Source organism: Metopolophium dirhodum, chromosome 4, assembly GCF_019925205.1.
Source record: "Metopolophium dirhodum isolate CAU chromosome 4, ASM1992520v1, whole genome shotgun sequence".
Lineage (NCBI taxonomy): Eukaryota > Metazoa > Arthropoda > Insecta > Hemiptera > Aphididae > Metopolophium > Metopolophium dirhodum.
Window position 1 is genome coordinate 30,072,267 of NC_083563.1, and position 25,720 is coordinate 30,097,986.

Consider the following 25,720-nt stretch of genomic DNA (forward strand, 5'->3'; position numbering starts at 1 on the left):
AATACTAACATAGTAAGACATGATTATGGAACGTCGTAAATCCTATTGGTCATGGTAGGTTCCCTTCCATATACTTTATTTTTAATTTAAATCATAATCTAAATATGATTAATAATTAAAATAATTTTAACTACGTATTTTACATTATTTTCAAGGGAGGCAGCAGCTGCCTCATTCGCATTCCCGAGAAAACCTACTAATCCTTACACGTTTTGGCCCTGCAGTTCACCTCGAGCGCATGTTATTCACACAGGTCACACATACATAATTATATGTGCTTCAAACAATAATATTTTACGAGAACTATGTTAAAATGTGTAATTAATATTTTAGCTTTGTAAATATATTGATGACTTCCAATAATATAAAAACAAATTGTATATGTAAGTCTTTGAGAGAAATCTATGCTAAATACAATAAATTAGTAAATATTAATTAATATATATTATTTTCTTCACTATAAGCATTAGGTAAAATATTAAAATATACAATTACAACGAATATTTTGCTGAGTAATGGCGTACTTTCTTAGTATCTTACTTTTTGATAAGTACTATAGTTCCAAGAATGATTTTCATGTAACGTTATAGTATAAACCATTTATAAAATAAAACACATTTTAAATAAATTATTGAAGTTTGATCGATTTAATTTTAATATAAAAATATGATAATTCAAGGGGCAAAACATTTTCATCTATTTTTTTTTTAATTTGTATACGTAATTAATTGTTGAAACATTTGAACATTATTTTGAGTTGTTTTGAAGAACAAGATAAATCAAATTATATTGTTCTAACTAGATCGTTAAAAAGTTACAGGAATTTTTATTTTGGTAGAGCCATAAATTATATATATTAAATTTAATTATTTATGTATATGGTTATTCTTATTCAAACTATATATTCTAATTTTACTATGTTTAAACATTTTTGAAAATGTTAACACATAATTCTTTTTTATGAACACTTACGATTTGAAAACGTCATAATACAAACACAATGGAACAAGGGCTTAGATTCGTTGTTTAATCCCGCCAACTTATCTTCACTTTGGGATTTAACGTAGTAACGTACAATACTTCAATACTTGTATGAACAAAGGTGAGCCAACAGACAGTCACTTCAAAAAGAAAAACTGTCTAAAAATTAAAAAAAAATTGTATTTATAATAATATGCCATAATAAAGCTACATTGTGCTTTGCGTTCATTTTTTAACCGGATAAAAAACGAGATTAGTTAAAATGTATTATTAACTATAAATATATTTATATATATATATATAATATGTCTACTAGACTGTGGATGGACAATAAATATTACAGTTTTTAGAAATTTACATCATCTTTTTGAAATGGTTAATAGTAATATATTGTATTATAATTTGTATCTATGGGTTTAAAAAGAAACTTTTCTAGTTGTAAATTCATACATTGAGATTTCAGACCATATCCCCTATCGAGTATCCATATACCCAATATATTGTGTACTATTGGAAAATATTCCTCGTGAATAAAAAGCAATGACAATTATCACAATAAAATCCAATGACAAACTCTTAAGTTAAATTTATGTATTATAAGTAGTTATAAAATACTATATAATATTGGGATGCATAAAATACATACACATTAATTTTATTATTAAACTTAAATAACTTAATTTTAATTTCATTGTTTTATCATAATTTGATATTTTTATGCTAAAGCAGCCATTTTAAAATGTATATACCTATAGTGTGTTTAATATTTTATGTTTTTTTTTTTTACCAATAATACAACTTTATCCATTAAACTAGAGTGTGTTATAATAAAATTTAATACATGTATAAGTATTATATGTATATATAATATGTTAATATGTATAACATGTTCACTTCTTATATTTTAAAATGTTACTTTTTAGAATATTTCATCTATAATATGTACACTTAGCATTATGTTTTTTTCTCTTTTTAATTTATATTACCCAATAAATTCCTGTAGCAGCTATGTAAAATTTCCGATTGGCGTAAAATAAACAATAATAATCAGTTTATCCATATCAGTTATCACTTCACACGTAATATAAAATACACAATTTGAATCTGTAAAATTTATTTTTCTTTTCAAATGATTAACATGCAACGTGCAATATTATGATGTGAAAATTAATAGTTTTTCCAAGTAAAAATATAAGTGTAGCTTTTACATAGCACTTTTAATTTTGAATATAATTCAAGGGATGTACCTAGGTTTGTGATTTTAATTGTAAAAATTGATTAACTATAAGAAATCTTTTATCGAGGCTATTGTGTAATTATTAGAGTATGAACAAAAAAACCACTCACGAGTTACGCATTCAGCGTTTTGAATAATTCCAATTCCATCAATTCAGTGTTTTGTTTTTTCTTCAGTAATTTATTACATCTGTGGTTATTTATGAGACAATGAACACATCCGTTGCTTTTTTCCCCCTTTATTTAACCCCTTTTATTACTATACAACATGCCGTTTGGGTTACGCGATCTCGGTGTGCGCCCCCTACTTGTCCCTTACAATTCATTTCCAGTTGCCCCGGGATTTGGGTTTAACGTAATTGGGTCGCCTCTGTTGCACGGCTCATGCGGGGAAAACTTTTACGCCAAGTGGTTTTCCACTCGGTTGCTGCGTTATCGGTTACAATGTTGACATGGAAATTATTGCACTGGCGCAGTGGACCAAATGGTTCCTTGTCACCTGCGTAGGTCACTAATAATATGTTTGGCGTTATCAGTGCACAAAGTATCTTACGTCCCATACATGGATCCATACGCTGCAGTCTACGAGTAATGGCATTGTTCTTTAGCCGAGTGAACAACGTCGATATATCTTTTATAGGATCAAATCACGAAACAAAAAAACCAATTTTTTTAGAACTGAAAGTTTTTCTAGCAGACCAAATTAAATTGAATGATTACCTACTATTTTTGAAATCAATCCTGATAAAATATCGATTTCATAATTATTTTATATAACAGTACATATTATTATCGAACGTATTTAAAATGTCAACTATATACTTCTAAAACGAATCTATGACAAAATATTTTTAAAAAAAAAATTGAATATTCAAAAATACATAATAATTGTTTATATTATATTGCCAAATGTAAAATATGTTGTTAACCAAATTTAGGAATAATTTATATTATTGTACTAAGCGTCAATATCTAATAATAAAAGCTATAATTATATAATGTAGGTACCTATGTACTATAATATGTACCTATTTTCCAGAACTATGATAATTATCATTTTGTTCTAAGTTTTAAATAAATTATTTAAATAGTTTAATAATTGAATATTGTAGTATGAGTTTAGAGCGTTTTTTATATTCAAGAGTACCTGACGTAAAATCATATGTAATAATATTATGATTTTAGCTTACATAAACTGTGGAATTTAGATCCAACCAATGAAATAATTTTTAAAATATACTGAACGTTTTCTTTAACATTAAAACTATTTATGCTTCAAATGAATATACCTATTATAATCTATGCTGTATTAATTTAATCATCTTTTTGGTTATTAAAAACAAATATGTCGATAAATTATCAAGTGCCGAGTGGTTTACTAAAAAGACGAAATAAATAATCTGTATTATAAATTAAACATTTAAATTTTAAACGTTATTTTGTACGCAACCTATTATACAAATAGTATTACCAAAAATATTTAAGAATATGTGTTAGCATGTTATCCGTACAAGAAGACAATCAACTGTATATAATATATAAAACAAGTATAATTACCCATTACACATAGTTTGATTCACGGATCAATTAAATTTCATATACATTTATTAAAACATTTCAAAGCCAAAAAATACAATTACAGATTGTAAAATTGTAAAATTAAATTTAAATACAACTCATAAATTATAATTGGGATAAATAGTTTTTTTCATGATGGTTAATATAGTTTAAATTATTAGAATAAGTATTTATTTATTTTTATTATTACATATTATTTATTAACTAATCTATTAAATGGCACAAACTCAGAATATATCAAATTTTGATGAGACACAATAATGGTTAAATAAAAAAAAGATGAGATATCTGATGCAAGAAAATTAGAAAACATAATATTATAATTGAAAATGGAACAAAAATAAAAACAAGATCCATGGCTAACTAATAAAATCCAATTAGCCCCAATAGCAGCCTACATAAATTATGAGATGGGAGCGTTATTAAGATAATTAGCGATGGAAGATGGAACAACGATAGTGATAGAGGAGCGTATATGGCGTAACGGTACTTTGAAACTAACAAGAAAATTATTTATTGAAATAATATATTATTATTATGCATAAGCCCAAACACTGTATAAACAATTCGTCATAATATTCATAATATCCATTAAATACCTATGAACAAATATAAATTTTCTTGTATTGTAATATATTGATAAGGGTGGGTATTATCGATCACCAAGGAGAGGGTGAATTGAGATTAAACAATTTGGTTAGTTGCATTTTATACCCAAAATATATTGTAATATTTAATAATGTTCGATTAACAATTCATAGCCACGATAAATATTCAATAAAATTATATATATATATATTAACATACGTAATATTTAATATTACTATTATAAACTAAGAAAACAAATCTAAATAATCTCTAAACATATATTATCCAATTCTCCGTTATTTTTTTTTATAAAAATAATGGCTAAAGTATAATTGCTAAATTAAAAAAAACCTAGCTTAGTCCAATATAGGGGGGATAACTGCTCTTGTCTTCCCCTTTATACCCACCACTTTAAATTGAACGTAGATAGTACACGCGTAATAATAATATTTTATAATAATTATACTTTTATAATACATATCTTAATACCTATAAAATAATGTCACACGGCGTCTTGGGTAGGCAATTTAGCTACACCACTGTAGTGGATCCGTTGGTATTTTACAATCGCACATAATTAAATGGAATACATTGAGTCATTATATTTATTCAAGTGTGTAAGTATACAGTAGTAAGATAAAATAAGTAAATAGCATTTATGTTATATTGTAATGACTATAAAAACAATGATTTTTATGATACCTATTTTATAATCATTTTAAATTTTAATTCGATTTTAATATAAATTAATAGTTGTTTATTTGAACTTGTACAATAAGTACTTATCCTTTTTTTCTTTAAATTTATTGATATCTAAGCCAGGCAACTATTGCCATTAGCTGTTTGTAGGGGAGGGGGTACGGTTGGATTGGAACACGTGTGTGAGAACACGTTTCATGACTGAATAAAACCACCACGCCACATCAAGCCACCTTATTACTTTTAATTGAAATTCAGTTTACCATAAAACCATTTCTAGTAAATATAGCTATTAATAACATGCATCATTTTTTAGCAGAGCTGAGGGGGGGGGGACCTTTTGATGTGCAAAACTTGTCTCAACCATACAATTTTTTCTGATCTCGCAGAAAGATCAAGACCAACACTAAAGGACTATTGAAGTCTTACTTATTTTTAATTTTTATTTGTTTTCACAGAAAACCACATTTAGTATACTATGTCAAATTAATTAATTTATAACGACTAGAATAAGAAATTATTATTATATTTGATTATTGTCGAGCGTCGAGGAAATTATAAATGATTGAAAGCTACATAAGAAATAATTGGAAATAATATTATAAATATAATATAGTAGCTGTTGTACACCATTTAGCTAATACGGAATAATTATTTAATTCTTTTGAAATCGGCATAGATATTGATGTGTGAGCCAAGATTAAGTATACAATAAAAATACCAAAACCAATACCAACATTGAATTTGTATGAACAAGAACAAGACTAAGGCTAACACTATGAAAGGCTTGATCTTGATATGCTCATCACTAGCCCAATAACTGGACACACGTTTCGTACTCAATGCCGTAGATCTCACCATTTTGCTATAAAATCAAAATGATACTGTACACTTGAAGCGCATAGTACTACATAACTACTTTTAAATAAAATGTAAAATCGTTTAGATTAATTCAACTTTAAACAATAAAATAATACCCTGTTAAATAAAATAACACTTTAATAGTTTAATACAATAAATAATTCTTTTTATATTTACCAAGAAATTAATAACCATTATCTAACGTCTAAATAAATGAAAAAATTGCAGTAAAGGTTTATATAATCAGGTGACGGGAAGCACTTTATTTTAAGAGTTATATTATAATAACCTTATTCCAGATAAATATTATTATACTCTTATCAGTCTTATTAGTTTATACTTTTAAGTCAACCATACTTTCATAAATCAAAAAAGATACCCATCTTTTGATTATTAAGTACAGTTTTAATAGAAGCAAATCATCAACGATCACTGTGAAAATAATTCAGAACTCTAATTACAGCAATGGCCGATTTTGAAGTCATAAAGTTAGGTTGCATTAAGTTAAGCAATGCGAAAGAAAGTCTCTTCTTCAGACCTCTATGATCGGTTCAACAACATAAAGAATGTTTGATTAAGTCATATTTATGTCATATTTAGTTTATACTTTCTAAATGAAGTTAAAATAAGGAACAAAATATACTCATTTGAAATAGAAAAAAAATTATATATGCAATATTTCAAAGAAATGTAAGATACCAAAAAATTGTAGTTATAAAAATAATTGAATTAATATTATAGTTTATGGTAATATGATTAAAGCCTACAGTTGTTGCGTTTGTTTTAATTCATAATGATATAATTAATTATAAACCACGAAATATACAATTAAAAAAAGGTGGATAAGTGGATGTCGCTCTGCTGTACAGTAGGTTACAAGTGGGTCACTGTAATGGATGGTGTTAAATTTGAATTCAATGATATAATATCATTGTATAAGAAAAACGATTCTGAGCGAAAACGGTCAGTCAGCCTATGATATTACCAAGTATATTTGATGATATTATTGTGAATAAAGTAATTTATAAATAACCTATTTACGTGGAGCCTTGTTTTCAATTTTCAATCCTTAGCTATAAAAGTTGAACATTTTATAAATTTTTAACTACAAAATAATTATTAAATTATAAATTTGATAAATTCTGTCCAAATTTGATCTTTAAATGCTTATAAAAAAAAACTGTGCCTATGTATTTTCAATATTTTTCAACTGCTATTGTAAAAATATATCAGGAGTCTTGTATTAAATTTTTACACTTTTTGGCCCAACAGATAAAACTTTATTGATATTTATAGAAAAAAAAACTAAAAAAATTGAAAACTGAAAATGCCCGTAAACAGCTCAAAAAGTGTCAAAATATTTTCAAAATTGTATGGTGTATAGGAAATGCTAATATAAACATTCAGTGAAATTTTCATGTATCTACAGTTATTCGTTTTTGAATTACAAGAAAATAAGGAAATCGGTACATGAGAAATCGAGTGAATATCTAATGTTGTAAAAATATGAATTTAAAACGCTCATAAAAATTTAATTTGACTTTCTTGTAGAAATTTTTTTTTTGATAAAGTTAGACAAACTTATGAGGAATCTTGTATTAGATTTTAAAATCTTAGATTTAAAAAGAAAATTTTTTATGAATTTCTAACTCAAAATAATTTGCAAATTTTCGTGATTTTTCCGTATTTTTTCAAGATTTGAACTTTAAACGTGTATAAAAAAAAACTGTGACTAAGGATTTTTAATTTTTTTCATCTGCCTTTGAAACAATAACCTAGGAGCCTTCTATTAAATTTTCAAGCTTTTTTACCCAACAAATAAAATTTTATTGATATTTATAGAAAAAAAATTTAAAAAAACTGAAAACTGACAATGTCCGTAAACAGTTCAAAAAAAGTCAAATTATTTTCAAAATTGTATTGTGTATAGAAAATGCAAATATAAACAACCAGTGAAAATTTCATGCATCTACGGTCATTTGTTTTAGAGTTACACCAATAACCAAAATCGATTTTGCGTAAAAATTCCCGTTTTTCCTTAATTTTTCTTTTGTTTTTCACATCGCTTTTGAAAACTACTGGGAAATTAAAATTTTGACCTCCCCAATGCACCAACGATATTCACTTTCCCATCGAACAAGATACTGAAGTCGAAAATCGAAGCATTATTTCGACTACTTATCGTGTACACAGACACAAAAATAAAAAAATAAAAAAAAAAATAAAAAAAAAAACACACATCATTGTAAAATCAATACATTCATCGTTTCACTCAGAATCATAAATTTAAGTTCAGAATTAAAATCTGTATATATACAAAAAAAAGTTAGTACCATCTGTGACCAATTTTGGTACTTTTTAACCAAAAAAATATTTGTCTACATTTATAGTTATTAGCTAGGTATTATATTATAAGACAAGGGATTTATGGGGCCGAGTTTATATAGTTGTGAGCGAAAAGGGAATATGTATATAGGGAAAGTAGAAAAAAAAATTATATTGTATGACTAATTGATTCACCACTTATCAGTTATCAGTCCAAGTAGATATTTAAATTATATTCACGTAATTATATTACATCATACACATTAATCGTCTTATTTTTACCATGATATTTTATTTAAATTGTATATTTTTATGTGTAACTTGAAGTCTTGCACTGTCACCAGACCAGCAAGAATAAGGGTTATCCCTTATAGTATTAGGATAGTATACCACAGTATAGTAATATATTTTGAATACTATAGTAGTTATATACAATACCAGTTTATAATATCGCTGTTATTATTGTAGATTCGATAATCAAAGTATTAAGACATAATAATGTTTAAAATATTTATATTATAATTTATAATATGATCAAAAATATGTTAAAGTACAACAATTTACTATATATCATAAAACTCACATGGAGTAGCTAAATTATTATGTTTGTATAATATTATAGTACCTATATATGATTTTGGGAAATATGATACAGGTCGTGCGTTGATAAATATGGACATCGGATATGTAGCAAAGTGCATGGTTGTATACGTCTTAAACTATAGGAAGCTTCATAGCTTCATACCTATACCGGTTTTTCATGATGATACTGAATATGCATTAGGACCATTGTTTAATAAAGGCTATTTATTTTGACGTTTAACGCAATGAATAACATGACTCAAAACGGAAAAACGACCAAATTTTAATTAACTCATAAATCGCAATAATATTTTGCAAATTTTATTTGACACTCGTTGATAGTGATTAAAAAAAAAATAATTGTTACATTGTAAACCGGTGAGTGTTTTTTTTTACCGTCCTTTTTACGTACGCGTTTATTGTTTTACCAATGATGCAAAGCTAAAAAAAACCATCGTTCCATTGTGCATATAGGTAGAAAAAAAAAAATTGAAAATTACAATCCGAATAATAACAAGTGGCAAGTGTGCAGCATGGTAGACTGATAAAATATATCTAAATGGTTATGGTGCGTAACTCAAGTGGCGTTTGGCCAATGTCGGTGGTAGTATAATTGTTTTAACAGTATCGTTCTGTTCACTAATTAATAAATTACCATTAAAAAAAAAAAAAAAAACCATAACACGGTTGAACAATGCACCGATACAATAAGCCCTTCATAAGTTTTTGTCCGCCAGATGAACATATTGTGCGTGCTGTAGGGTATAAATAATTCGTTAAGCTCTAATTAAATAAAGAAATATCAGATTTGTCACGCCAACCAAAGTTTACGACAACAAAATACGCATAGACATAAAGTATTTACATGTTATGTACACAATATTTCCGTTTGCAAATATTAAGTCATTATGCGCAACGATTGAGTTATTATCCGTACCTACGTTAGGCTCGGTCTTAATTCCCTTTCCGGTACTACTATTTCACCGTCACTAAACGTATCAGCACTACACAGAGAGAGGTTGTATAGATTGTATCGTTTGTAATATTTATCAAATGCAAAAACATTGCGTCGGTTTACATTTTATATTTTATCTTTTTCTTTTTCTTTTTACGTTTTTCGAAGTTTATACAAATGTGTTTAATGTGGAAAAATGCTTTTTTTTTTTTATAAATAACAATATATTATTTTAAAAGCAAATACATAGGTAGAAAGTAAAAACTTAAGTTTTATGGAATTATTTACAACCATAAATTCTTAAATAAAATGTATAGTTAGGGGGGAAAAAACTACCCATGAAACAATATAATATTATGTATTCTCGTCATGAGTGAAGAATATTATCACATGTGTTTACGATGTTTTTAAAGTTCAGACAACATTTTACTTAGACATTTGACTTCTTTGTCAATGATTTATCATTTATGTAAGTAATTTTTTTTCAAATGAGTCATTACTTTATTAGTTGATTTGTGTGATATTAAATTAATTTATCTATTGCATAATTATTATGTGTAGGTATATGCAATAAAAACAGAATGGGTACTTACTTAATTTTAAATAACAAAAAAACATTGTTATCTAAATGTGAAAATGAAAGTCTTACATTATAAAGCCACCTAATATTATGTTTCATTGTTTTTTTTTTTTTTTTATCAAGGAATAAACATCTCAAACTGTCGCTATAAACTAATTTGAATCGTGGAAACTAATTTAAAGTTTACAGACATTAGGGGTATTTTATGATGGCTTAACTGCAATAGGTATGGCGAAGTCAAATTTTTTGTTTTTTTACGGTGATTACTTTGCTCCTTATTCGACACATTCGCTATACATGTTTTATAATCAAAATGCACACACGCCCGACCCGTATTACACCGATATAATATTATTTCATACTAATAAATTTGTCTCCGTCTTGTTTTCAATATCCCCGCACCAGTATAGTCGACGATATATTATTATATATTCGCTGAAATTGTATACTATTAACGCGTTGTTACACGAAAACCGACAGATGTGGAACGACACGAACGAATGGATGCTGTTTCAAATGGTCTGAATAGGTAATCTCATCAACTAAAATGCATTCGCTACGCGTGGTCACGGGTTGGCCATACGTTTGGAGCCATAATTCGTACTGACCAACTCATTTGCGGTCGACCATTCACTGTTGAATGCAATTACATTATTCGAACCATTTCACATAATGATGAACAATACACAACGATAAGTGGCTGGTAAGCACGTAGTTTCAGATTGTACCAACATCTCATAACTAGTAATTTGTTTTTCATACAGTTATATTATTATTATAATATAGTTCAGCGGCATATTTTTTATACAATAGAAAAAACCATTCGAAATTATGTAAAACTATAATGCAAGTTTGTCGTTGTAATACACGCACTTGCCTAACGTTTAGTGAACACCACATTCAACATCATTTCCATAAAAGATATTCAAATTACACTTTAATTTTTTCGTCTTATGATAATTTTGGTCTGTTCTAATTTTCCTAAAAAAAAAAATGAGTAGTGTTTTTGAATTATGGATTAGAGAAATTCTCAAATTTTAAACAAAATCATACTATAATTTTATAAACGTATTAATAAATTATTTAATTGTTTCAAAAACGAGACCTTCAAATAATAATATTTTATTGTTAACTCAAGAAATGTGTAATAATAATAATAATAATAATAATAATATTGAAATACTACCTAGGTAAATAATATTTACTCGTTTTTGTTTGATACATATTTCTGATCTAAATCGATTTTTATATATTAATAACCAAATACACCATTGTTATAACTTATTATTTTTCGTTTTGTATTTTTAATTAACATAATATAGTATTGTCAGTACCTTTATAAGCTAATGAGCTGCGTCGTCTTGTTGAATTGTTGCAAAATGCATTCGTATTGGATGTTGTAAATGTTTTCGTGCCCGTTAATTTCATATTTGGCATCATACTTTGACGCACGTTCCGTTCCGGATGACACAAAATTATGTACAACTAGAACAAGTCGAATAATAATTCTATGTGTGGTTAAAAAAGTCATTAAGAATATGTGAAAGTTTTGCCTAAAGCTATAGGTAATATAGTAGTCATCTCGAAAACTAACTGATAAGCAGTCCAGATTTTATCGCAAACTTAAATTATTAGTTTATTGTTTCGTTTTCATTAAACAAAGAAAACTAAGTGTAAGAAAATTTGTGGTACTGTATAACTTATCTTTAAAATTACACTGTAGTTGTTGGAAATTGGGAAAAACTTCAAGTTTATCAAAAATAATTCAATTTATAAGATTTTTAAACAAGCTGTTGTGATTTTATTGTATTTTTTTTTGATATTCAAAATGTATAATGTTTTACCAAATAAATCATTCATGTGTCGTCGATTATAGAGCTGTCATTATAAAAAATTTGAATACCGATTTCGAAATCTGTTTTGAAATTACATGCACACTGAGAATATCAATCATACAATGCGTGCCACAATATATATAATATTATGTTTGTATAATTTATAATATTATGTATAAGTAGGGAACAGTAGAATTATTATTATTCAATTTGTTCAAACAGAAATATATTATATACGTTGTAATTAAGCAGTCAGCCATGTACAAACGTATATTGAACGGCATTGTAATACTGCCGGATTTCAATAATAATTATAATTGATAATTTAATATGTTTAAAATATTAATGTCATTATTATCATATAATATTATAAATTATAAAATGCTGTAGCTCTGTTACCTATAGGTTTTGTTTTATACGAGCGTAAATGAGCGTAGCCGTTTGGCCGTGGAGACAATTGGACTTCAATAAGAAAATATTAATAAATCAATCAATACAAATATACCTAAGTAGTAAACGTTAATATTTAAAATACAATATCAAAAACAGTTATTTATATTTAGATACTATATTTCGTCTAAAATTAATATCAAAAATAGTAATTTATTATAAAACGCCAAAAATTAAAATACAATATCAAAAACAATTATTCTTATTCATATTATTTATATTTACTGTAATACAATTTTAATTAAAATGTTATGATACATATTAATGAAGTCAAATGTTTTGGTTGATTCCAGCAATGATAAAATTCGGTATTACGCAATATTCAATCATAAACTTGAAAGTACGATACGATACGATACCGTAATAGTTGTATTTTGAACATTATCATTGATTTTATAATTTATTTATAACCAGAACTAAAACATAATTTTTAAGTAGGTAGAATAACCCAAAATATTTAATTTAATTTTTAATTTTTCTTTAAATATATTAATACTGATCTATTCACTATTGAGTGTATTATAATAAAGAACTTTTTTTGAAATTGTGTTTTAATTTTCAAATTTTTACTACTGATATTTTTATTGATTGATTTATTATTATTATTTTTTTGACATCCAATCGTCCCCACGTTCAAACATGCATGTCCATTTGTCCTAAACCGTATTGTATAGGCATTAGGGTCCAACCTTATAGAGGTAAAAAAATAATTTTCGAAATCAACTTGCAGCATATTCTTATTTTGTTAAAAGTTACATAATGATGATTCTATAAAAACTTGGACTTGATATGTTCATACTGTTCAAAAAAATTGAAAAAGTTATATGAATTCTGGAGAACACTTGAAAAAAACAAAAGTAGAAATAGTGAGTTAAACAAACAGAGAAAACAAGAATTTATTCATGGGCTGAGTGATTTGTTTGATATTGCACACGTGGATGCAATGTCAATTATAAAAATTAATGAAGATAAAGAATTTTTAACACTACAAAGACAACATGGTCGTCCGGGTTGTATGTTGGGTCTCGATCTAAAACTAGATGCTTTAGAGAAAAGAAAAAAAGCTCGAGTTCAAAACGAAGCAAAATTAAGAGAAAAAATAGTTGTTGAAACTTACGAAGAATTTGAGTCCGGTACGTAAAATTGTTTTTTATAAAGTAGTACTTTTATGATATTAATATTTATAATTTATATAATAAAGTATTTAATACATACTTAATATATTTAATATATTAATTATAATATTTTTTTTTATATTTAATATTTAATAATTAATTAACAACAATGTTTTTATTATTATTTTTATTTTCTTAGGAACAAACTCTGCTACAAGTTCAGATGAAGAAATGCAGGACATAGATAATTTTGAAAATGAAACTTACGCTGGTCCATCAAAGTGTAAGAGAATGAGAAAGAATTTAATGACACCTCGTCTAACTTCCGCCTTAGATAAATGTAAAATAAGTGACCGAGACGCCATTCATATTATAACAACTTGTATAGAAGCTGTATCACTAAGTATTGATGATTTTGTTCTCAGTCGATCTTCAATTAAAAGATCTCGGGAAAATTTGAGAAAAGAGGGTAACTATAAAATTAAATCCAAATTTTTCGATTTAAACTTAGATTTTGTTGTTATTCATTGGGACTCAAAAATATTACCAGATATAACTGGCAAATCAAATGTAGACCGTCTTCCAGTTGTTGCGACAGCACCAGGTTTAGAGCAACTACTTGGAGTTCCTGGGCTTTCTAGTGGTACAGGATTAGAAATCTCGTCTGCTGTATACGATAATTTACAGGACTGGGCATTATTAGACAAAATACAGGCCGTTGTAGTAGATACAACGGCTTCAAATACTGGGAGGTTAAACGGTGCTTGTGTACTGCTAGAACAAAAACTAAATAGAAATATTTTATTACTTGCTTGCCGACACCATATGTATGAAGTTGTTTTACAAGGTGTTTTTCTCGAGACAAAATTATGCGTTATGTCAGGGCCAGATGTACCCATTTTCAAAAAGTTTCAAAAAAACTGGAGTAATATTAATAAAAACAACTTTTCCACGTGGTTAACAGATAGTTATGTTCATGAAAAATTGGGAGATATTGCATTGAATATTTTGGATTTTGCTGAAAAAAAAATCAAAGAAGATTTTCCGCGTAATGATTATAGAGAATTTTTAGAGCTAATCATTATTTTCTTGGGAGGTACTCCTCTAAATGGTATAAAATTTCGTCAGCCTGGTGCTTATCATTATGCCAGATGGATGGCGAAAGCGATTTATTGTTTCAAAATGTACATGTTCAGACAACAGGTACAATTAAATAACAGAGAAGAAACTGCCCTTAAAGATATTTGTTGTTTTGTTATCACGTGTTACGCACAGAATTGGTTTACCTGTATGGACCCTATTAAAGCTCCTTTAAACGATATATTATTTTTAAGAAAATTGGTATCTTATAAAAATATAAACATGTCAATTGCAAATATAGCTATAAAGAAATTTTGTAACCATTTATGGTACCTAAATGAAGAATGTGTCATGTTTTCAATATTTGATGAGAGAATTTTAGTTGAAGACAAACGAAAAATAGTAAAAATTATTTTACAAGAAAATTATGATGAAGAATTAGAAGTTCCGAAAAGAATAACTTTGAAGCCCGGAGAAGTACCAGAGTTTATTAATCGAGAAATTCCTATTGAGTTATTTACTACAAATTCTCTAAAAATTTTTTCCCGTTTCAACATTTCCAAAGAATTCTTAAAAATAGATCCAGTAGAATGGAAAAATAATTTAGAATATAATAATGCTCGAGACATAATTTCGTCAATCAAAGTTGTAAATGATACTGCTGAACGTAACGTTAAATTAATGGAGGATTTTAATCAAAAAATAACGAAAAATGAAGAACAAAAACAGTTCTTACTACAAGTAAGACAATTTTCAATACACATAAATAATAATAAATATTATTGGTAAATAATATCTTGAGTTTATCACACTAAATTATTGATTTAAATTTTTTAGGTTGTAAAAGATTACAGAACAAATTATCCTGGACATAGCAGAGAAGTACTAACTAAAATTCTCGAATAGTATAATGTGATTTTCACTAATAATCTTAATTTTAGGAAATTAAAATATAAACAATTATACTATAACTTTATCCAACTAAAATAACTACTTATAAAAAAATCATTTAATCTAAATATAAAAAATATTTTGTATTTTATTAATTTTTTAGTAATAAAATTAATTAATTAAATTTATAAAAAATGTCCTATTTGATTTTTTTTCAACCCTTATGCGGCACGTGAAGGGGTTGAATTATCAAGTCCAAATTTTTACAGAATCATTATTTTGTATTTCTTAACAAAATAAAAGTGTGCTGGTTACAAAAATCTAAAGTTACAATTTTTGAACCACCCTAATAGGCATATATTCTATTATATTTAAAATACAAGCGGGATGTAAATTATCTAAAAATATTTTATCATCCAGTTAAGTCATACAATTATAGACAATTATAGTTAAATTATACACAAAATAACTGTTGTTTAAATTTGAAATTAAGGCTAAGGCAACTGAGGTCATTAGCTTGTTACTGTGGGAGATGACTGTTGGTTTGAACACGTGTGTGGCATGGATTTGTCACTGAAAATCCCGTTTGGTCAATCATCCGAGAACTAGTGATACCGACCAGTAGCTCAGAGCACATTCGTGACAGAATGAAAATACTGCGCCACACCGAACCACACGAAATAATTATATATATCTCATTTTTATTTAATATAATGTACTCAATTGTTATTGATAAGGTAATTTTAATTTTTTTCAAATAATTTATCGAAATTTGCATCATACTTGTAAATTGTAATAAGTAATGAGCATATAAATACTATATTATTTTATCATAAAAAATATTTCTAATTAACTCAATACTATAAATGTAAGTACTTTTTAAGTAGTCATAACTAGTGCAATTTTAATATTATTAGGTAAGTACCTACTAAATATATAAAAGTATAAAACAGTGTTGAATATTTGTTCCTTATTAGAATAGGCCGGAAATCCCTACATTTCTATTTGGGAATTTGGAATTGAAGTGTATTATTTGATAATTAATAACTTTACATAATATTATATTGATAACATACATTTGTAATTTAATTTATTAATGGATCACATTATTCGGTCCCGTTTGGACCAGCCCCGTTACAATAGACCGGACATGGTAATAAAAAACTAATGTTTACATTATTTTATTTCAAATTTACCAAATTCAAAGGGTAAAGAGAACATTTACTGATACTCCGTTTTGCCCATAACAATGTTAATTACACATGAATTCTACTGCAGATCACATTATGATACGATGGTGTGTACGGCCTTTATATTATAATAACATTGTATAGTACGTACCTTCGGAGAGAACAGGCAAACTATAGTAACACTAGCGGAAAGGCTAATGGTTACTGACATGGTAGTTATCCTCAGTGGAGTATGGTTGCCAATGCCAAAGTATAGCGGAACGAACGCAAGCCATATGACACAAGTTGTGTACATCGTGAAACCTGTTAAAAAAAATGAAAACAGTTGAAACGGATACGTTTTGGTTCGTGCCCGACAATAGTCAAAATAAAGTAGTTTAAGATTTATACATGGTTCATAACTCATTAGCCTGTAGAATCATTAATTTCCTGCTGTAATTATAACTATATATTTTTATTATATCTGCACAACGTATTCTTCCAAACTTCACTATTACTATTATACATATTATAAAACATCAATGTGTTACATCTAATATTTAATTTTGTATTGTATATTTTGTTGCTGATGTTCTAAGTCATATATTTTTATCTCATTATACATAACCTAACCTAACAACTATTAGACAAAATGTAACCCCATGAATATGTATAGCCTACAGTCCCACCCCTCGAGATTACGACAACGCTGTTTTAATGATTTATATTCGCCAAATTTAGCACGAAAAAGGGAAGTAAATTCGTTTACAGAGAGAATGAAAATTATTTTGAAAAATAATTTTATGATGGAAGCCACACTCAGATGAATTCAACAAATAAATTACCTCGAAATACATATACGTTAATATGAAATATAATTGTAAACAAATTAATAAAATCAATTCGTTAAGTAAATATTGTAATATTCATAAATTCAAACATATTATATTATACAGTAGGTACTTATATTTATATGTAGCCGTTATACAACAAGTAGTTCAAAAAGTTCCGAAAAAAGGTTAATTGAAAATTGAATTGAAAACAAGTTAAACGTGAGAAAAAATAGTATAGCGATTTCCAATGAGACTACTAGGTAACAAGTTGTTAGTAATTGTTAGTAACAACAAATGAAGGAGCAAAGATGTAATGCATACAAATAGAATCAAATACACAGAACGCAATAACTTCGTAACTTAAGAACTATCGAATTCCTCGTATTTGGAGAAACATTTAACTTATCACAATTGAAGAATATATCAATGTAACATTTTTCAAACAATTTAAAGCAGTGTGGTCTAAAAAAGTTAAAACCAACAGTATTAATGTATAATAACACGTTGCACAATGACTGGTATTATCATATATCTCTTTAATGAATAATATTTATTCTCATAAATAATCAGTGTTTAAATTCAAAACTGTAAAGTGTTGTTTTAGAACACCACCTACCCAACTAATGTGTATTATAATATACAGACATGACGTGTGTATAAAAAAATATATTAAATTGATAATCATTTTGATACAAACGGTATGTAAGTATACAATAGATTATCATATGTTTAAATATAAAAAAATAATGGTTAAATTATAATTTACGTTGAAACTGTTGGAGATATACAATTAAATAATATGATTTATTATTATTATTTGTTTACAATACAAGTCTAGAAACTTCATCTTTAAAACAATTGTAACAAATCGAACACTTTTTTTTTTATTATTTATTTAAGTCATGAACATCTATGATCATTAGCCCGATGGTTATTTAGTAGGTTTTTTTGACTGGGGAGGGTAGGCTTGGTTAGAACACTTGTATATTTGGCGAAGATTCGTCATCAAAATATCTGATGGTGGTCACCCTCCGGAAACTAGCGACACCGGCTGATGCTTGACTTTAGAACACGTTTGCGACTGAAGCCAACCACTGCGCCACATCAGGCTACCATACACTTTTATAGTTAACTAATATAACTTTTCACTGTTTGTTTTTCCGTATAATATAGGTTAGGTTAGGGTCGTTGCCCGTAGATATTTTGTGCGAATATTTGATTGATATTGAGTCTTCACTCTTTAATATTATGAATTTATTGTACCTAATAATTAGGTTTTAATTATTAAATTCAGTTAAATTTATTCAATTCTGTTATTCAATTTTTTTTGATTTGCATTACCTTGTGTTATCTATTAAAATTATAACATCATAATATACAATAGTTTAAAATTATTAAATACTTTATTTTTATTAACTAGAATTTATTATTTTTGATGAAATATGCAATGCGAACGCACACGTATTACGTTACCAAGAGACGTGTGATCCAACCATTGGATTAACTCAATATCACAATATCCTCATCCATAGACTACTCGTGCATTGCGATTAATGCAAATATTATTATAATAATATTATAATGTGATGCTTTTTACGAAAAAAAACTATATCTTGTATTCATATGCAGCACGTAGGTAACAGTAAATTTACATATAAAAACCGTGTAAATTCTACTGTGAATAGAATAGAAAAGAATTTTTTTTTCATATAATATAACATCGGGAACCGTAAACGTTGACACGTCTTAACTTTTCAAGAATATACATACCTATTCAATTTGTACGTTAAGCTGACACTGCACGCAATGAACAAATTCTTAGGTAAAACAGTCAATATATTTTTGTTAAACAAATAAGCTTGGTGTAAATGTCATTGTTGTTATTCTCACTCTTAACTCTTCAGAAAGCACGTGAAATTCGAAAAACAAACTTTCTAAAGTACCTCTAAGTTATATTCCCAATCTTAAATAGTGTCAGACAAAACTATAAAAAAAAAAATTAGTTTAATTGTAAAACCAATATTTTGATCGCTACGCTCAGAATTTAATTAGTAGTACAAAGATTAGGACTTCTTAATGATATCATTTTAAAAAAAATAACAGATTAAATTAAAATGATGTAATTAAAATATTTTTAATTCAACCAGTCAGATAGAAGTAATTTAATGAAACGACTATTTTTCCATAAATTATTATGCAGAAAGAAATAATGAAAAACATAAAGAGTTCAATGTTATATTTTATTTGTAGTATTCAAGATTTCCTCAAAAATACACACATTTCGGACAATGTACTGGGTAACAGTTACCCAAAACTCTGGTTCTCTTAATTACTTTTAGCAAAAATCATAAAAACATTGTAATATATAAAAATGTATTTTCGTTTTCGAGAAACTTCTACTTATAATAATAATATTGTACAAATTACGATATTTTCACTTTGTTCAAAGCGTGTTGAGAAATATACATAGGTACTTAATCTGTGTAAATGGCAAAGTTCATAATAATATGAAATATTTAATGTTTTTAATAAAAACCATTTTTTTATAGTTCGTATTTTAGATGTATGTGGGTCATGGCGTAAAACTGTTAACTCTAGACGTCACCTCTTATAAGACCACTCTTAAAATCCAAACTCTCAGTATCCAATAAACTTACCACATACACGTTAATAATTTGATCAGTTTGGACATCAGTTTGGTATTCAGTTATGGGGTTCTGCAAAGCCATCTAATACCAAAACGCTTGAAGCGTTTCAATCCATCTGCTTACGACTAGTAACGTTTTCTCCTTAGTATTTCACAAACAATAATCTTCACAAAGACCTACAAATGCCTACCATTAATCAATTAGCAAAATTATATAATATATTACATTAAATTTAATACTAACATAAACTCTCACAGCAACCCATTAATCAAACAACTATGCTCCTTTTCACTTCCCGGTAATGTACGCAGAAGACAAAAAAAACAGTGGCCTAGAAACCTACTAAAATAACACATAAATAAATAAATAAAACAATAGGTAATACCTAAAAAGTACCTGCTGGTGCCTGCCCATAAACGTTACCTCCTGTTAATAACCATGTGTCCATGTATAAAATGTACTCGTTGTACAAATTGTATTGTATAGATTGTAAATAGAATGTATAATAAATAAATAATAATAAAAAAAAGATTTATAGTCTAGTGCAGTCTTATAATTAACCTATAACCTATAATTATCAGCATTCTGATAAATATTCTGATGAGCTACTACAATATTGTTAAATCTATATATTATATAAAATACTAAAAAATGTTTACACTTATGTTCATCTGATTGCGATGAAATTTGGTACAGGGATAGATTAGACCATGGGGAAGAAGATAGGCTACATTCAGTCGCAAAAAAAGGTAAAAAAAATAGGTCCAACCCGGGGAGGATCTCTAACAAGGGATTTAAACAGGAGTCTCGAGTTCGAACCACGGTTTCGGTGGACAAATAATTGTTTGTATTGTTTTTAAATTGTTTTTTTTTTGGACATTTTTGCTTATTAATGGTTACTATAGGTTTTAATAATTATTACTATTATTATTATTAATTGCATTGTATTAACATTGTTTTTTTCTTATTTTAGATTCTGAGCGGAGCGATGAAGCTAGTGGTATTACAATGGTGTTTATTTTTTTTTATCCTGTATACAAAATTACTACCAGAATGAGTACTTCGATTTCAACATAATAATATAGTATCTTATCTTTTAGCAAATTGGATCAAGATGGTACTTACTTTAGAGGGGTAATTTTTCGATTTTCACAACAGTTATTTAATGCCTCGGGAAAACCCACCAACAAATTAAGAAAAACCGTTAAAACGGGATTTTAATTTCTAACGTTTTGTATATCACCATAGAATATAGAAACGAATAAAAAATAATTGTATTATAACATTAATTCAACTTGCAGGCTATAATAAATAATAACAATATAAAATATCCAGACTAACAAACCGTCTCCGCTCAGAATCGTTGTCTTATACAATGATATTATACCATTGAATTCAAGTTTAATACAATCCATTATACATTAACCCACGTGTAACCTACTGTACAGCAGAAAGCGTTACCTTCTCTCTAGTATCTATTATAAAAATAAAAAATAAAAAACCTGTCAGTTGACGTGCCTTCATTGGAACCATAGACGCGTAGTAGGCCCTTAAAAAGGCTAAAACGTCACAAAGTTGTCTATAAATATGAACATTTTTTTTTTCGATAATATTTTACATATCACGACGTATAACGCAATGCCCGATTTTTTCTTACTCGTGTATATAAGAGGATATCATAAATGCAAATTACAATTCCGTACAACGGAGTCCGTTTTTGAACTGAGACCATATATGAATCAGAGAAATAACAAAACTTTTAAAATCCTGTGTCATTTTGAATTATTTAAATTGTTCTACCACTTACCTACTCATTTATAGTCACATTTTTAGTTCACATCTATTTGTTAGCTCATGCATGTGTTGTGTTTAAAATTGTTTAGCTTTGTATAGTGTCTGATACACGAGTAATGAAAAAAAAAAAAACAATAATTATGGTAGTGATATGCATCATTGGTCCGTTGTTTTATAAGCTCACTGTATGATCAACTGTCTTGATGAGATTGTAACCCAGTACCTAATAAAATGGTTTATGTAACTCATAGTTTACAATATCTGTCTATCTATATTTTTTAGGTCTAGACCACCTGGAATCAAATCAAATCAATACGATTTATCAAATTCGTTTAATAATAACTGATAAAATGGAAATATTGTTTGAAAGAAAAATATTTATGTCCCGGGGTCTTTTTAAAGTATATAGGTAGGTATCAGATATATTAACATATTTGTTGTAACTCATAAGTCATAATGGTTACTCATAAAGTCATAAGTCATAGCATTTAAACCTTTCTTACTTTCACCATTGGTACGGCTACAGCTATAAAATAATTCCCCAATGGTATATGTAATAAAAACGAAAAGTTTCCCATCTATAAGTTTTAGTTTCCTGAGAAAATGACCGATTTGCAGTGCTCAACCGTTTAAATTATATATGTAGGATAATATTATATTATACCGAATACAAGTTCAATTTGTCTGACTATATTCAATATTGGCTGCTGTACGCAATTCTAGTTTCCGGCGTTTTACTTATATTGGTTTAAATTTACTGAACATGTTCCGATACGCTTAAACCGATGGACCCAGGGGGTGGGTATCAAACTGAAAATGTAAACAGAACATTTCCACTCAATCGAATTTCCCGGTAATCAAAAATTAAAGTTTGTTTCTTCAACTTAGTAAAAACACTTTAAATCCTAAAAACGGCCTAAATTGTACAACTACTACTGGTACCTATATTCAATACAAATTATTTACAAATAGGCTAACTCAAACTGTTAAACTTTTTAATAATTGGGACAAATATAACATAATAAATTTCACATGGATATTGTAAAACCATTAAATCCCCTTGAATCCAATATTATTTTTATAGTTATTGAATTTATGATTTATATCCGATAACATAATTTTATCAATTGCTTAATCATAATATGTAATATGGTAATACATAATAATATTATATAATTTATGGAATTTATTTGGTATACAAATTTAAAGCTTTTTAAACTTTTGATTTTACAATAAGTTAAAAAAATTGTATTTAAAATATTCACAATATTACCTAGTTGAATACTTTTATACAAAATTGAAAACATAAATATACAATTTGGTATGAATAAACATCTCACAAAAAGAAATATTAATTATGATAAAGATCAAACCTTCGATTAATAAGTAATTATGATCGTTCCAAATGTATCGTATTGAATAATCCAAAGATTCACTGTGATACTGTGTACGACTATGAAAAAAGATTACTTGGGATTTGTACCCATGGATTTATTTATTAGTCCGATAGTTAAACGTCACAATGTTTTCCACATTTTGACCGTGTGCCCCCAAACCATTTATCAACGAAATTGTTTAGGTACGTTGTATTATCTTTATCTATTCAGAACTCGAATCGTTGTATATTAATGTAAGCATGTATTTTGTAAGTGTCTTTGGAAGCATGACAAAATTAATTTATTTTTATTATTGTATTAATCCTTGAATGGTATTATGACATGTAGATTGTACTATTGTAGCAAGTGTTGATAAGCAATTTTATCCACCTGTTCTGGCACACTTACTATAAAATATGCTATTTTTTATACGTAATATTATGAATTATGTTTGACTACGGTGAATTAAAAAAAATATATACTATATTCATCCTCAAATATATTGTTGATGTCCATGATAACAATTTAAATTGTATACACTTATTCGACAATTAATTTTAAAAAAGAGTGAAATGTTTTCATCAAGTTCTAAATGTATGTTTTTACCACTGCACGTCCCACTATTATAATATAATATATATACTTCTTTTTAACTACATTTACTATTTTAACTTTTATTTATCTACGTACCTATAATATACAGTAATATGTTATGCTTGAGTGAATAAGCAAAATAAAACCCGTAACAATAAATTGTCAATTGTCGACTACTTTAAGACATTTCCTTTTGTCAAATTATTTTTGGACATAAAAACGTGACGCTTAACATTAACAGTCAGCACGTTTTATGATCCTATTGTCACATTATCCGTTTGAATTTAATTATTTTTTGTATAAAATTAAATATTAGTATCTCTATAATGACGGCAAGTAAAAACGCTAAAAACCGACTAAAGAAAAAAAAAGTTACAGCTATGAAGTTAGTACCTATAGGGCTATAGCCTAAAGGTAGTAGGCACTAACATCGGTAGTAAGTGTTTTACCGAAAAATGGTACCTATTTGGCTATTTAAAAAGTTGATCTGGAAATATTTTGGCATACATTTACCAGAATAAACATTAAAATACCAAAATGAAAAATCAGTTAAACCTCAAGTGATTATAATAATATTATATTATTATGTATTACATTAATTCAATTTAGTTTATTAATTCTAATGTTTGAATTTATATAGGTAACAATAAATATATTGTTTATGTTAAGCCACTTAAATCCGTGGAACAGAAATAAGTCCAGGATATATATTTATTAGACTAATGGAAATTTGTCGTATTAAGTATCAGGTGGCTTTTATCGGAGTAAAAGGAAGTTATTCTATTTATCTAAGAAAGTTTATAAAGATATAGTCATCGATCAATATAATTGTTTTGCTATAATATATGATCATGATTAGCAATGAAACATTTTACAGTTAAACCAAATTTTCCAACATAAATTATTTAAACACATTATAAGTGTCTATTCTAAATTATTTATTTACTTTGAAATAATTCTATACTTTAATTTCTATTGAGAAAATAATATATCATTATTTTAATTATTAACTTATTGTTTCTGAATATAATAGATTAGAGGAAAAACTTAACACTTTAAATTAATTTTGTATTGCAAATTAAATTATGTACATTAATGTCTTAGTTGTTTATTCGTTTACTTTTTAGTTGATGATATGTTCAAAGTATAAACAGATAACAAACTTTAAATTTGTAACGTTAGATCTTCGAGACAATCTTGAACGACATTGATAACAACAGTAACTAAAGTCAACGAAAACATTGTGCTCCTAACATCTGTTTTCATATAATCATTCGTCACATTTTCTTAGAGTTTCTATCTTGGTGTGTTAATAGTTTTATTATTATTTGATGTGAAAATAGTTTTCGTATATTAGTCCGACTAAACCAACAGGTAATACGATTTCTCAACTTCATTCGTCCAGAGTTAACCTTAATAAGTTGTACATATTACACTACTCACAAGTAGGTAACAGTTAATATAGCCTCCAACAATAAAAAAGGTGTTGACTTATTAAATTCTAAACATGCGTTTTATTTAATGATTTTCATTTTAAACTAATATAATTC

General features: G+C 27.1%; 1 protein-coding gene across 1 annotated transcript in view; it reads right to left on the bottom strand.

Annotated features, from left to right (window-relative positions):
• Positions 1 to 25,720, bottom strand: part of LOC132942536 (metabotropic glutamate receptor 2) — a 201,226-nt gene that overhangs the window by 21,476 nt on the left and 154,030 nt on the right. The window contains exons 12-13 of the mRNA XM_061011048.1: positions 17,098 to 17,249; positions 11,720 to 11,870 (exon numbers count right to left, since the gene is read on the bottom strand). Of these exons, the coding sequence (XP_060867031.1) occupies positions 11,720 to 11,870; positions 17,098 to 17,249 (303 nt within the window). The remainder of the gene's footprint in view (positions 1 to 11,719; positions 11,871 to 17,097; positions 17,250 to 25,720) is intronic.